Raw genomic sequence first — 16109 nt, forward strand, 5'->3', positions numbered from 1 at the left:
AATAATTAGTCATTTTCAATTTGAAGTTTTATCTTTTGAATTTTACATTAGGTAATTGCCTTTTGACATTTTAAGATTCACCATTGCTATTTTTATTTAACTTAAGGCTTTTCAATTTGAAGTGACACTTGTCAATTCAAATGAGGAGGCGTGGCCCAACAGCTGGTGGGAGGGTTGACAGACTTAGTAGTCTCTGAGCTTCATTGGCCGGCTGGCAACTAGCTGGCTTCTCACATTAGACTGGAGGATCTCACGTCCGACAATTTTCGTATGTTATTTCACCACTAAATTCACTTCTGAGACTTTTTTATGCAAGAAATCAACTATGTAGAGTTTGAAAATATGAAGTTTTACAAAAATTGATGGCCAATTACACATTTTTTTTTTTTTTTTGGGGGGGGGGGGGGGGGAAAAAAAGAAAAAAAAAAAAAAAAAAAAAAAAAAAAAAAGAAAAAGAAAAAAAAACAATGCCCCCAAAAAAAAAAAAAAACAAACAAATTTTTAAAAATACACAGAAGCGGGGGGCCCCAACCTTTTTTTCCATTCTTTTTTAAAAGAAGGGGGGTTTTTTTTTTTTTTCTTTTTTTTTTTTTTTTTTTTTTTTTTTTTTTTTTTTAATGTATTAATACTAATAATTGTATTTTTGGGTTTACATGACAGATATGGGGTGCCAAATGTAAAAGTTTGGTTAAACATTTTTACATTTTCAACATTTTCAACATTTAGCTCACTTCCCTCACATTTAGTGCATTTTCCTCACATTTGAGACAGAAATTATATATATATATATATATATTATATCTAAATGTTATATCTAAATATATCTAAATCTAAATGTTAAATCTAAATCTAAATGTTAAATTTATATCTAAATGTTATATCTAAATCTAAATGTTAAATTTATATCTAAATGTTAAATGTTAAATCTAGATCTTAAATTTATATCTAAATGTTAAATCTAAATATTATATCTAAATCTTAATCTTAAATATATATCTAAATATTATATCTAAATCTAAACTTTAAATATATATCTAAATGTTAAATATAAATGTTATATCTGTCGCCAAGTGTAAAGCTAAATATTTAGAAAATATTCAAATCCCCAAGGAAACCACGCCCACTGCAGTGGCTTCAAATCGCGCTGCACCGCCGCCCCCCGCTCCCACCCCACGACGCTGTGGTGAAAGCAAATGACTTAGGTGAAAGGCAGGCATGGCCGGTTCTCTAGGTCTAGGAGACATTGAACGGGCTGTCATTGCAGGTGTGCGGGCTGCACTCCATGGTGTACCTCCCCCGGTCCAGTCCACAACATCAACGGTAAGTTAAGTTGTTTTAATTTTAGTTCTTTATGCATACTGGAGGGGGTTAGCTACTGTTAGCTAACCCAGCCACTTCGCTGTGTGACGGATGCTAGCTAAAGTTTTTTTATCCACTTTCTGTAGTTAATGTGACTGAGAAAGTTAACTTAAGTTACCCATAACCTAGTTGACTTAGTGGTTACCAGTGACAAAACTGATCACTTAGTCTATGAAGCCTGTTCTGTGGTCAACATGTGTAATATTAACGTACTATGCCGCTATATCTGACATCTAAAATGCGGGCTCTTGTTTCAGGTTTCAACACCAGCGGTGCCCAGTGCCACAAGCACTTCCAACTTCACGTCACTGAGATCAGTAAGTTGTGATATAGCTGGATAACGTTTATGTTACCCTGAGAAAAATAGATAAAAATATTGATATAAAATAACTGGTTTCTGGTTAATATTGAAGTTCAACATTGGTAATTTGAGGTGTGCAAGCTAACGGCTAACTGGCTAACATTAACAAGTGGAGTGCACGGATTTATAAAGAGATGGAGTGAGCATGCAGCGGTGTGGCGGGGCTGACAGATGTGTCGATTGGTGTAGAGCTGGGTTAGCAGTATACACTGTTATTGTAGCTGTTCATGTTTACTGTGATCCACATTTTGCGATGAAAATACATTACGCAGACCTTCGAGCAAAGAAGAGTTCCTGGACGTTATGCTGATACATTGTGCTGATTGTAGTGACATAAATGAGCTGCAATTTAGTTAAAGGCATGTTGTTACAGGGTATACTGTTGCACTGCTTAGGCAACAGCTCCACCCTGTGGGGAAATTGGGTATGTTCTCATGTAACAGGAAGTCAGTAATGTTGGGCGCCTTTCCCGGTTTTTGCCGTTGTGCAGTTTTGCCAATATACGGTTCTTAACCCGCAGTTTGTGCAGCGTCCTTATTCACCAACATGCAACATGGTGTCAGATAGACCAGGACCCAAAAGTGAGCTTAGGTAGCCCGTCGCTAACGTGATGCGTTTGGTTTATTTGCTGTAAAGATAAGTCGTGTTTGCGGCAAACCGGCTAACGTTAGCCACAGCAGCGACTGTGAGATGGCGTCGTCCATTCCGCCTCCAGAGCCGATGAAGATGTCTGGCGACTTGAGCAGCAATTGGGCAAGTTTTCGAGCAGAGTTTGATGATTACTTGCCGGCAACCGGACTCTGTGAGAAGGACGTGGACGTGCAAGCAGCGACGCTAAGAAGGCTAATGGGCAGTGAGTGCCGACACTTATACAAGCACAATCTGGGTCTCACACAAGACCAGCAGAAAGACGTGAAAGCCATACTTGCAGCGCTTGAGGATTACTTTACACCCACTAAAAATGTCATCTTTGAAAGATACGTTTTTGGAAATCTGAGACAAGAGGAGGGTGAGACTATTGATGCGTTTATAACAAGACTGAAAGAAAAAGCAGCCACGTGTGAATATGGAACCTTAAGGGACCAACTTATAAGAGACAGGCTTGTCCTTGGAATAACTGATGAGGGCGCGAGACGCCGCCTGCTTAGAGAAAAAGACCTCACATTGGCAATGGCAGTTGAGATTTGCCGTGCTGCAGAGATTATGGACAATAAGATGAAAACTATGGCTCTGGACAACTCTAGGCCTGGGGAGAGCCTTAATGTGGCAGAGGGCCGGCGACAGCGGCCTGCCAGCAGGCCATATGAGCCAACTGTTAAACCGGCACAGAGCATGAGAGGGACAGGCGAGTGCAAGTACTGTGGCTCTCAACACAGACGTGGGCGGGACCAGTGCCCTGCGTTTGGGAAGGCATGCCGCTCATGTGGCACACCCAATCACTTCGCCAAAGTATGCATGAAAAGAGGCCAAAACACACACCACTTACATACTATGGACGCCCCCTCTGAAGACGACCAAGATGACGATGACTGCAATCTGGGCCAGATCTACACAGCTATGAGCATAGGAGCAGTGAACACACGGGGGGAGGAAGTGGTTTGTCAACCTCCCACTGCAGACCGGGCCCCAGAGATGCCAGCTCGACTCTGGAGCAACCTGCAATGTGATGAGCATCAAGGACAAAATGAGACTAGCACCCAGGACGGCTCTTCAGCCTAGCCTCACCAGACTGCAACTTTACAACAGTGCTTGGATGAACTCAATGGGCCTGTTCAGCACTCAGTGTGTCATTAGAGGCAAGAGACACAAACTTGACTTTGAAATAGTGAAGCCAGAGGCCACTGCTTTCGGGTTCCACATGCGAGGATCTCGGCCTGATACACTTCACTATTCCAGAAGAGCTGAACAGTGTAGAGCAGAGTAAGTTGAGCATGCTGACCACGTACCATGATGTCTTTAACAGCCCCATTGACTCTCTGCCTGGCGACCTTCACTTTGAGCTGGACAGCACGGTGGCCCCTGTGCAGTGCGCTCCCAGAAACGTGCCAGTGGCCCTCAAAGCAGCAGTTAAAGCACCGCTGGATCAGTATGAGAGCGATGGACATTTAGTCACAGTCACACAACCCACTGACTGGATTAGTAATCTGGTCATAGTGAAGAAGCCTGAGAAACTTAGGCTCTCCATTGACCCCAAACCCCTGAACCGGGCTCTCAAGCGGTCCCATTACCTTATGCCCACCCTAGATGACGTGCTGTACAAGCTGCCGAAAGCACGCATCTTCACGCTGGTGGACGCGCGGGACGCGTTTCTACAGTGCCGCCTGGATGAGGAGAGCAGCCTGATGACCACGTTTTGGACGCTGTGGGGCAGGAAACGCTGGTTGAAACTCCCTTTCGGTGTTTCTGTTGCGCCAGAGCTGTATCAGAGGAAGCAGCATGAACTCCTGGTGGGCTTGAAAGGGATTGAGCCTATAGCTGACGACATCTTAATAGTGGGCTGTGGCAACACGGAGGAGGAAGCCATCCGAGACCATGATGCAAACCTCACCGCACTGATGGACAGATGCAGGGAAGTGAGACTGAGGCTGAGTCTGAAGAAGCTGCAATTTCGAATCAGGGAAGTCCGCTTTCACGGCCATGTCCTCTCGGCCGAGGGCCTCAAAGCTGACCCTGACAAGATCAGAGCGGTTTTGGACATGCCCAAACCCACAGACACTAAAGGGGTGCAGCGTTTTGTGGGGTTTGTAAACTACTTATCCAAGTTCATGCCACACTTATCTGAGGTCTGTGAACCACTGAGAAGGCTGCTCAATAAGGATGTGCAGTGGCACCGGCTGCCAAAGCACGACACATGAACGAGATCAAGACGCTGATCACGGCAGTGCCTGTTTTGAAGTATTATGACATTAACAGGCCTGTCACCATACAGAGTGACTCCAGCCAAACAGGCCTGGGCTGCTGCCTGCTGCAGGAAGGACAGCCAGTTGCATTCGCATCCCGTGCATTGTCCCAAACAGAGCAAAATTATGCACAAATCGAGAAGGAGTGCTTGAGTATTGTGTTTGCCTGTCAGCGATTCCACTACTACCTGTACGGGAGGAGTGATATTACAGCAGAGACGGATCACCGCCCATTGGTGTCCATCTTCAGTAAGCCCCTCCTCAGTGCACCAAAGCGCCTCCAGAGCATGCTCCTCACGCTTCAGAACTACTGCCTCAATGTGGTGTACAAGCCAGGCCCCGAAATGTACATCAGTGACACGCTCAGCAGAGCTGTTACCCCACCCCAGAGAACAGACACACAGTACAGGCGAGAAATGGTCTGCAGCCTGCAGCAGGAGCAGTACGACACCGCAGCAGTTCAGCAGACAGATTACCTGAACGTCACCAGCCAACGCCTCGCACAAATCCGACAACGCCTCGCACAAATCCGACAACACACAGAGGCGGATGTGTGCCTTCAAATGCTCAAGACTGTCGTGCTTGAGGGATGGCCAGACTGCAGGGAGGAGACGCCCATAGTGATCAGAGGGTACTGGGCCATTAGAGACGAAATAAGTGTGCAAGACGGGGTACTCTTCAGGAGCCAGCGCGTTATCATCCCTAAGACCTTGCGACCGGAAATGCTGGGACGGATTCACAACAGCCACATAGGGGGAGAGGCTTGCTACAGGCAAGCCCGTGACACTCTATTTTGGCCCAACATGCAGGGGGAAATCAAAGACTTTGTACAGCAATGCTCTGTGTGCATTGAGTACGCACATGAACAACAGAAGGAGACTATGATGTCTCACCCGCTCCCCACACGTCCCTGGCAGATAGTGAGCATGGACCTGTTCAGCCATGCAGGAAAGGATTTCCTGCTCGTGATGGACCACTACTCTGACTTCTGGGAGGTCGATCTGCTTCCTGACCTCTCAGCCGAAACTACGGTCCTGAGGTGCAAGGCCCAATTTGCACGCCACGGCATTCCAGACCGGGTCATCTCTGACTGTGGATGTCAGTTTGCATGTGGAACCTTCAGGACATTTGCAAAAGAGTGGTGCTTTGAGCATGTTACCTCATCACCAAGACACCCAAAGGCCAATGGCAAAGCATAGTCGGCAGTAAAGATTGTAAAAAACCTGTGTAGAAGAGCCGCGTTTGCCAGCGAGGACCCTTGGAAAGCTATCCTCCACTTGGAGAAACACACCCACGGAGGGACTGCACTGCAGCCCTGCACAGCGGCTGATGTCAAGGAGACTGCGGACGCACCTTCCTGTGGTAGACCAGCTGCTGTTGCCCCAGGTCATCACTGAGATACCGGTCAAACTGTGTGTTAAACGTCAGGTGGCGAAACTGAACTACGACAGGTCAGCTAAAGATTTGCCTGAGCTCAACGTCGGCCAGCCCATCAGGATGAAACCACTCCCTGGAGACAGGACGGGCCGGTGGAGGAAAGGTGTGTGCCTGCAGCAGGCGGGCCCCAGGTCCTATGTTGTTAACGTGGAGGGGACAACATACCGTCGCAACAGGGTCGATCTTAGGCCAGCGGAGGGAGCCCCCTCGCTGTTATCAGGGCATCTGGAACATTACCCGGAGCAACCCGGAGGCGCACATGCAACAGAGGGAGGCTCTGCGAGCGAGGACGGCAAGGAAGAGACAGACACCAGTAATAGGGGGACCCCATTCATCACAGACCATTTGCACGCCACACCGAGAAGAGCAGGGCCAGGCATACTCCCGGAGTGGCAGGCTGATTAAACCTCGGGATAGATTGGGCCTTTAAAAGGGACAAACTGAATAAGGGAAGTGAACACATGAAAACAAGAACACTGTTAACAGCCGTTATATCAGTAGTTGTGTTGCAGCAGTTATTTTAGGTAAATTAGGTTTTTCTGTTCATTTGTATAGCCTGTTATTAAGTCGGCACGTTCTCTGCAGAGTTGACAGGTAGAGTTTTGCTGAAGTTCATGTTCATTGACAATGCCATTTCATGTTTGGACATCTTACTACAGGAAGGGAGATGTTACAGGGTATACTGTTGCACTGCTTAGGCAACAGCTCCACCCTGTGGGGAAATTAGGTATGTTCTCATGTAAGAGGAAGTCAGTAATGTGGCGCCTTTCCCGTTTTTTGCCGTTGTGCAGTTTTGCCAATACACGGTTCTTAACCCGCAGTTTGTGCAGCGTCCTTATTCACCAACATGCAACACATGTTTCTGAGGAAGAGTTGTTCTGCTGTTGCCTGCTGTAGTCTCATTTCATCAAATACATATGTTGTGCATTGGTTGTGTTACTAAAACATAATTGCATATCAGTCAACCCCTTGTCATTCCCAGCTTGTTCTACAATGATTATGTTGTTTGTGATATCCCTTGGTGTCACTGTAGTTATTTCTGGTGCAAGGTTATGATTTTGAAAAGGCAAACTGCTCTATATTACATACTGTAGCCTACATGCAATACAATCTGAACCAAAAAGTTGAAGAGAATATATAAACAGTTTTTTGTGCTATTTCATCAGTTATTCTTTACCAATTATGAAAATAATTATTATATGTTTAGAAATGGAACTGCCAGCTTTGTTCTACTACTTAACTTATGCTAATTGTAAAGGGTCACAATACAGCTGTTATAGTGTTGTCTTTTAATGGAGTTTAATGAGATGTCATGGAAATTACTTGTAAAATGCAATTTTAGCATACGATGGCATCTGCTATGTTTTTGTTTTTATTTTACATTGGCCTTGAAGTTGATCTAAACCATACTAACCTGTCATCAAAACAAAAAACAACTGAGTTGATGCAAAGAAATGCAGCAAACCGGAAGTCGTTTTTTGGATAGAAAATGCTAGACTTGTCCAGACTCTGTAATGCTTCTGTTCTGTGGTCCAGGAGGAGAAGTTGTGGGCATCCAATATTGTATTGCGAGGTTGTATCATGGAGTCTATTGAATACACCATGAGCTCTATAGTGAAACCAAGTGATTTGACAAAAAAATCAACATAGGACGAGTTAGAAATGAGAACTGGGTTTATTGATTGAGTGCAAATCTGGATGGGGGTTTAAATTGAAGCAAGTCTAGAATTATTTCATTGAAGAAGCACTAATAGAACTATTTTTGGTTAGAATTTAAGTTCAACACTGGTCATAGTAGGCTTATGTAAGTAGTAGTAATAGTTAATGTGAAATGTACTAACTTGATTGGCATATAATCAGAGGTGGGTAGTAACGAGTTACATTTACTCCGTTACATTTACTTGAGTAAGTTTTTGAAAAAATTATACTTCTAGGAGTAGTTTTAAATCACTATACTTTTTACTTTTACTTGAGTAGATTTGTGAAGAAGAAACTGTACTCTTACTCCGCTACATTAGGCTAAAACGAGCTTGTTACTTTTCTTTTTACCTCTTTGGTATTCTACGTGTCATTGTATTATCTCCCTGCGTATGCCTCATTTTAATGTTTTATTTTGACAGAGAGAGAGAGACTTCCGCTAAAGGCTCTACCACGTGACTGTGTTTCACCAATCAAACCAATCAAATCTCAGCGGCGGGGCAGGTTAGCTTTACAGCCGCAGCAAAACAAAAATGACAATGTCAGAATCAACCGTCGGCAGAGGCCAGATCAACATGTCCTGGATTTATTATTTATTACCCGGCTTCACCTAACCTAACAACCGCGGTCCCGCAAGCTGTGTCACGACGTGTCTCTCTCTCTCTCTCTCTCTCTCTCTCTCTCTCTCTCTGCGCACTGAGCTCCGCCTGATCTTCTAAGAACAGTGATCGCCGTTATCAATCGAGTATTGATTGGTCAGTAGGCGCAGCTTTTACACCGGTTGATCTCTGATCTCCAACTTAACCTGCTCCCGACCAGGTTAGGAGTCCAGAATAAGTTACCATGGCGATTGAACCCGGTAACAAGTGATCCACCTTCCTGATACAGAAAACCCTGGTAAACCTGAAGTTACCTCGTTAACGCCAAATCTTGCTTTGTAGTACAGGCCTCTGGCCTCATAATAAAAGCTTGTTTACCTTAGTAAAACAGCAGCTACATTACCTTGTTCTAGTTCTGCCTGCAGAGCCTGGTAAAAAAAGTATAAAGGTTTGGAAATTTGAGTTACTTGTGCTTATTTATTTTTGCATGTATTATTATTATTATTTTATTGATTTTATTTTTTAAGTACTTGAATTTACCTGGATTATTTTAATTTAAGCTATTTTGTAATTAATTCATTCATTTTAATTTATTTAATTGATTGGATGAACTATAATTTGCCTAAAGATGATTATTTTGTATTTTCGTCTGTCTGATTGAATGCTTGTGTTAAAAAATAAATCAGAAGTTACTCAACAGTTACTCAGTACTTGAGTAGTTTTTTCACCAAGTACTTTTTTACTCTTACTCAAGTAATTATTTGGATGACTACTTTTTACTTTTACTTGAGTCATATTATTCTGAAGTAGCAGTACTTTTACTTGAGTACAATTTTTGGCTACTCTACCCACCTCTGCATATAATGATTACATCCTGTGCATGGCAAAATGACATTAATGGCTCCACAACACTAAATGTCAGCATGGAGGCCTGTATGCAGTTCTTTACAACTTTACTGTTAAACTTGGTCACTATCAGCTCTATTAAGACTCTTGGTCTGCTTGTCTTCTATAGGCTCCTCTGCCATCCATCCCTCGACGTAATGGGGCTCAATCAGGATACTTGAGACGAAGGCATGTCAAAACATACACAAAAGAAGTTATATGTTTACCTTTTTCACCGGGGGCATCGGTCTTCGTTATACCCAGAGAAACTCGGACCAGGTTAGCTACGGCTGGCCTTGTTGGAAAAATGTCATTTTCCACAGAATGGTCTGAAGACCAAGTGAGAGCTGAAATAACCGCTATCTTCAGTGGAGCATTTGGGTTATCAGAGCACCAGTCGCTTCAATTTCAGTTTTTGAGCATCATCAAGGGGTGTAAAAAACTGATGATACCAAAGGTCACCTCCAATTTCCCCTGGGGTGGTAAAGAAGTTGCCTCCGTGTGTTCCAGCACTTGTTTGTATATCATGGCAGAAATGGAAGTTCCTGCACAGGTGAGCACGTTATTGAATACATTTGTGTGGTAACTCTGAGAACAAAAGGCTCAGTCTAAATGGGTTGCTGCCCATTTATTGAACTCAGAAAAAAATCATAATCATATGCAACCAAGGATGCCCATCTTTGCTTTTAGCCCACACTAGTCCACAGATGTTTGGCCTCTACATTTCCACAGACCTTGGACCTTGATCTGTTACTGCACATGGGACAGAACACACCCATAACCTGGTGATCCAGTGTTGAGCACACCTGTACTCAATAACTGAATGATCCCCTACAACACATACCTCTATCTCCATCTACTAGCTAGTTGTTGTATACTCCCCACACTTAGAAAATATGTAATTTTTCAATCTGATAAAATTATCTCTGTGTCACACTGTAAAGATTTCCCCTTGTAACTTACTGTACAAGTTGCCTGTTTTTACATAGGAGTTCACACCTTTTCTTTTGTGCAGAGCTGGTATGTGGAGCTGTCTGATGACAGTGATTTTGAAAACCCGGTTGTACAACGAAGGAGAGGTGAGTAAAAAAAACAAAAAACAATTAACACCCCTCATTTGTGTGGAAAATCACAGTAAATAACAGCCTCTTGAGGTTAATTGCTGATCTGTCTTGATTTTTGTGATGAAATGGTGACTTGTTGCATTATTGAACTTATTGAAACAAGTATTTAGGTTATTATTAAAAGTTACTGAGTTGATTGTCTTCATGTAGTGAGTCAGAGAGATGCACCGTCCAGAGCCCAGAGGGAACACTGTGAGAGGCAAGAGAGGGTGGAAGCCAGTGCTCCATCTGATGATGGGATGGAACTACAGGGACAGCAAGGGCCAAATGAAGCTATGAATCACTTTGCAGGTTAATTGCGGATCTGACTTGATTTTTGTGAGGAATTGGTGACTTATTGCATTATTGAAACAAAACCGTTAAAATTATTTGTGTGGAGTAAAACAGTGTAGCATAATTTGCATCAAGAGATTGAAAATATTGTTTAGGTTATGATTAAGAGTTACTGAGTTGATTCTCTCCATGTAGTGAGTGAGAGAGATGCACCGTCCAGAGCCCAGAGGGAACACTGTGAGAGGCAAGAGAGGGTGGAAGCCAGTGCTCCATCTGATGATGGGATGGAACTACAGGGACAGCTAGGGCCAAATGAAGCTATGAATCACTTTGCAGATTTCATGTACAGTTATATGTATTAACTTAAGATTTTATCATGTAATATTTGTTACATTTTATGTTGGTCCATTTTGTTAGGGAACAAAACCTCTTATGTTAGATGTTATCCTCTTGTGTCTAATTAACAGTCCTATTGATGTTGAAGAAGATGAAGCCATTGAGGAGGCCATCAGACGCAGTCTTTTAGAAGAGTCTGTGCAGTCCTTACAGGATTCAAGGTATACAAGGTTACAGGTATAGTGAAAGCTCACAGTGAGCGGGTTGTCACAGAAGCATACAGACCGATCTACATCAGCCGAGGGAACGTGTGGACAACTGCTCTCCGATCAGCACCGATCAGCTGTATGTCACCTTTGTCAGTGACGAAGGCACAAACGAAGATGGAGAAGACCTGGGAGGGCCAAGGCGAGAATTCTTCTGTCTGCTTGTAAAAGCCATCTAAAAAAGAGAGTGGAGCATTTGAAGGTAATCTTTTTTTGCGAAGTGTTATGTACTTTATATCAAATGTACTTCTGTGCTGTGGTGTTACAATTATTTTTCTTAAATACTGGGTAAGCTGCCCTCTAAAAGTTTTTGGGTAACATACATACATAATTAACTAATGAGCGCTTTATTAACCGATTAAACTCCACAAGGATGCTGGCTTTCTCTGTCGACATTACTGTCTTTCAGAGGCTATAGTGGAAGACTCTGGTATCATGTGAAACTAGACAACATAAGGTGTCCACTGCTATCAACCATGTCATGCTAGCTTGTTGGAAGGGGGCTAAATAGCAATAACAAATAATAAGTTAAGCTAAATATTGGCCCTTGACTTCTCACCTTAAGATATCTGAATGAAAATGGGTTCTATGGGTACTCAAAAACTTAAAACCCAACAAATCTTCAATAAACCTTTTAACATGTAACTTTAAGCAATACCTTGCTGTTTTTGCATGCAGTATAAATGTGTTTTCGCCTATTCTAAAATTCTATTCCATATACAGTATTTCTGTTATAGGTAAATGGTATTCAGATTATTGTATGATATCCTGAGTGATTCTATTTGTCTTTACTGTATAAACACAATTGTTTTTTGTTCTTTTGTCCTAGAGTCTCTAAATTGCTTCACTCCAAGAATGAACATTTCTCATGTGCAGAATGGAGTGTACCGCACTATTGGACATATGATGTCTACCATCATCATCCAGGGTGGTGAACCTCCAGCCCTCCTTTCTCCTCTGGTAGTGGACTACCTTCTGACAGGACGCATCTTTCAGTTGAATGTCACTCCAGATGATGTAGCTGACATGGAACTTAGAGAAGCCCTGAAGAAGGTATGATATGAGTGTGATAAAAGTTTATTTGCTTCAATCCCAGTTTCTGAGGTGTTTATTTTAGTTCTGAATGCATCTATCATATCCTTATTTTTCGATTGCTCCTTAAGGTTGATCAAGCATTAACCACTGATGAGCTGGAGCAAGCAGTGGAATGCTGTGACTCATGGAGATACCAAATCGAAGGTCTTCCGAACCCAGTCAGCATGGACAACAAAGATGCATTTGTGCAGAATGCAATACTTTTCCATGTCCTCATTCAACAACAGAGCTGCTATGATCAGTTAGTTGAGGGTTTGAACTACTACGAGGTAAGTTTAGACTTAAATATAACTTTAATTGCATTCTAGTGTACAACAGATAGTGAATTGCTTGTGCATGGTTTTTATAGCACACTGGAACACTGTTCAGTCCCATTCAAAATAAACAATTTGAATTATCTACAGATAGCACGGGTGTTCAGACACCGATTACATTACTTCCCCACCACCCCCAATCGCTTTGCCTTTTTTTTATAGAAATAAAACCCATTCACAGTTAATTTCAGCATCAACGTTCATCTCATAAAAAACATGCTCACTGTAAAACACTAAGCATGTTATCAATACGTATTTGGATGATGGATCATACAACTATAAACTGAAAATGTCTAGAGTGGGGTAGTGAGACATCTGTCCTCCCCCCTGCTATCTGCTTCAAACACATGTAGCTGTTAGCGAGAAGCTGCTCTCATGTCTCCCTGGGTCACTAAAAGCTCATGCATTTAAGGGTTAAGCTTCTAATTGGGCTTTTGTTGTTTTCACAGGTTCTACTACTCCTGAAATAAAGGCCTTGCCTTAGGGTTCTTCTTGATATGCCCAAAGAACCCAGTGATGTCACAGCAGATGTTGTGGCTACCCTCTTGAAACCTAACTACTCTGTTCTGGGAAGTAACAGAAGACCAAGAGAGGAGTTATTGGTGGTTAAGTTCAGAGAGTTTCTTGACTGTGTGCAAGGTAAATGGATGTAAAATGTAGTATGGCTAAAAAATAATCTCTTTCCTGATAAGCTCTAAATTTGCTAACCATTATTTTCATTATCAGTTAATCTGCCAAATGTTTTCTTAATTGATTAGTTTGGTCCATAAAATCAGACACTTGTGAAAAATGTTTAACTGTCGTCCAAACCTCAATATGACATCCTCAAGTATCTTGTTCTGTCCATAGCCCCAAAATATTCAGTTTACTGTCATAGAGAACTAAACAAACGAGAAAATATACTCATGTAGGAAGCTGGAATAAGAATTTATCTTACTGATTAATTGATTATCAAAATAGTTGTTAATTAACTTAATAGTTGTTAACTAATGGATTAATTGTTACAGCCTTAATCTTAAACAAGTCTCTTGATTGGCTGAATAAGGTGTCCTGGTGGTGGAATAGATCAAATATGTGGCATGGATGGGTTTTCCCAGGACTGGTTTGAGAATCACTGATGTAGAGGATATTGCAGTGAATGTCATAGTACAATGTATGCACTATCCTACTGCATTCATAAGTGTTACAATAGGCCTTTGTGATAAGTGTTTGCTCTGCCTTATTTCTACATTCTCCTACCTATGTTGAGGAAAATTGCAATATGTCATTTCACTGTCTATAAAGCCATGGCACGTCATACATGTCATGTTATCTCTTATCGGTCTAGGTTTTTTAACAATCAGTTGAACAAAGCCTCAGCCAGTCAGTAGAAAGCCAGTCAGTAGACAAAGCCTCAGCAAGTCAGAAATCTCGGAGAGCTTTATTCACGGGACCCGGAGACCTACGTCGTGTTGCTACCAGGAGGTTCCAAAGAAAAGACACACTTCTTATAGGACATTCTCACAAATTACATCTCCAAGTATGGTATGACAGGAATCAAGATGAGCACATCACCTCTTTTGCACAACATTGTATACAAGGATGTAACCCCTAGCAACCAACATCAGTGACATTTACCCAAGGCCTGGTCTAACATACATGAAGGCGCCAACCCCCCTAGTAGGAGATGGCTCCTCCAAGTCAGGGCCCCTTCTATCTTAACAAACAAGCACTTATGCCCAATTACCTTGAGGAAGAATGCCACAGATGCAAAACATCTCTCATCATCCCAATTTCTGTTCAACCATACATTTCTATGAATAACTTGTTCACAAACAGAAGTAAAAGAACACAAGTAAAACACAGTACACACACACATATATATGGAAATATACTCAAGGCTAGAAATTTCTTACTACACTCTACATATTTTGAAGTCAAGCTATATGATAATTCTGTTTTGTAGATAAAATTGTAATGTCTATATTTTCTTTTGTTCTGAAACTTTTCAACCTTGTAGAGAAGGAGCTTGGGGACCATCTTAACACCAGAAAGCTCACTGAGGCAGAAAAGGCGTTTATCCTGACATTGAATCCTGGACACATCCTAACCTTTGCAACGGGAAGCAGCAAAGTCCTGCACTTGGATTTTTTCCCAGTCCAAAACTGACTTTTGTTCATGATGACACGAAGCACCTCCCCATTGCTCACACATGCTCAAATGAGCTTCAGATCTTTGTTAACAGAAAGAATCTGGCAGATGACAATGAATTTGATTAAAATGTTCTGGTAGCTCTCATGAATCGATACATTTTTAGTGCAGTGTAGTCTACAAAAAAACAATGCTTGGATTGCACATTTTATTTGGAGCCCAGAGCTTTTCGTGGATGGACATCAGGTTTACAAGCTGAGCATCTGGTGTAGCATGACTTGTTAAAACTGTTAAAACGTTGTTTCGCCTAAAGTCTGATCTGAACTACAGTTAGTCAGCATGCTATAATCTCCTGTAAAAACATTATCAATGTCTTCTCAGTAGTGTAAAATGACACAGTAATTCCTTTATCAACTTTCTATTTCTTTAAATGCATTTACAAGAAAAAAAAGATTTTATATATATTCCTTCAGAGGAATTTTCACCGTTCACCTTGCTGATGGCTGACCTAAAAAGGTTCATAACAGTTTCAGCCCAATTGTTGTTGAGAAACGTTAACATTCTACTGTAACCATCCATTGTGCCATGTACAACTAGTTTCCATCTTATCAGTTTATGATTTCTGTCTATGTGCCATATATAGTTTGGACACAGTGTATACTCGTGTTTGTATTATAAATTTTTTGCTTGAGGTTGCACTCTTGTCAGTATTGCTGTAAAGGTGTAACCAGGTGTGTTCTTGTCTGATTAATATTCATGGTTCATTTTAGCTGTATCAGACACAGACTATTGCAGTATTTCAATTAAGTGGCCAGTTCCTATAAATAGACCATTCCAGAAACTCTGAATAAGCTGTGTACTTCAGTAATGAACATCCTGCATTGTCATTTTGTTTTGGTGAACAGATACCTTGAGAATGTGAAGTGAGAGTATTTGCAGACCATCAGTATAGTGTAATTTGTTATTGGTGGCTAACTGCATACCTCATGACTTTACTATTTGCCTTTTAGCTTGTTTCAGCAGTAATATGCACATACATGCAAATGTTTCATTTGATTTGTTTGCAATTTGATTAAACACTACTTGCAAAAAACAGATTTTGCTTTTCTTGTCCAATATCAACAGGTGTGATAAAAGTTCATGGAAAAAAATGAATCGATGAGAGGAATTTCAAAAGAAAAAAGTATATCTTTAATATTTTCATAAAGCTCATAGGTGTAAGTCATCTTACAAAGCAAGTTACAGTTGGTTGCTTCACACTTTCACTGTTCTTGCATGACAAACTTGTGTTTTCCAAAATCATACGTATTATTCACAGGTTGGAGAGGATTA

General features: G+C 41.7%; 1 protein-coding gene across 2 annotated transcripts; it reads left to right on the top strand.

Moving 5' to 3' along the window:
• Positions 1-1078: 1078 nt before the first annotated feature.
• Positions 1079-15849, top strand: LOC120563900. Of its 2 annotated transcripts, XM_039808400.1 has the most exons (11): positions 1079-1320; positions 1617-1676; positions 9370-9792; positions 10255-10318; positions 10514-10654; positions 10832-10979; positions 11104-11440; positions 12068-12291; positions 12402-12602; positions 13097-13286; positions 14647-15849. In XM_039808400.1, exons 1-7 carry the CDS (start codon positions 1216-1218, stop codon positions 11213-11215), a joined length of 1053 nt encoding a protein of 350 aa, XP_039664334.1. In that variant the 5' UTR covers positions 1079-1215; the 3' UTR covers positions 11216-11440; positions 12068-12291; positions 12402-12602; positions 13097-13286; positions 14647-15849. The 2 variants fall into 2 exon arrangements, 1 of the variants encoding a protein (XP_039664334.1); XR_005640023.1 differs by lacking the exons at positions 1079-1320; positions 1617-1676; positions 10514-10654; positions 10832-10979 and having other exon boundaries at positions 9673-10318.
• The last annotated feature ends 260 nt before the right edge of the window (positions 15850-16109 follow it).

This window comes from Perca fluviatilis, chromosome 8 (genome assembly GCF_010015445.1).
Source record: "Perca fluviatilis chromosome 8, GENO_Pfluv_1.0, whole genome shotgun sequence".
Classification (NCBI taxonomy): domain Eukaryota; kingdom Metazoa; phylum Chordata; class Actinopteri; order Perciformes; family Percidae; genus Perca; species Perca fluviatilis.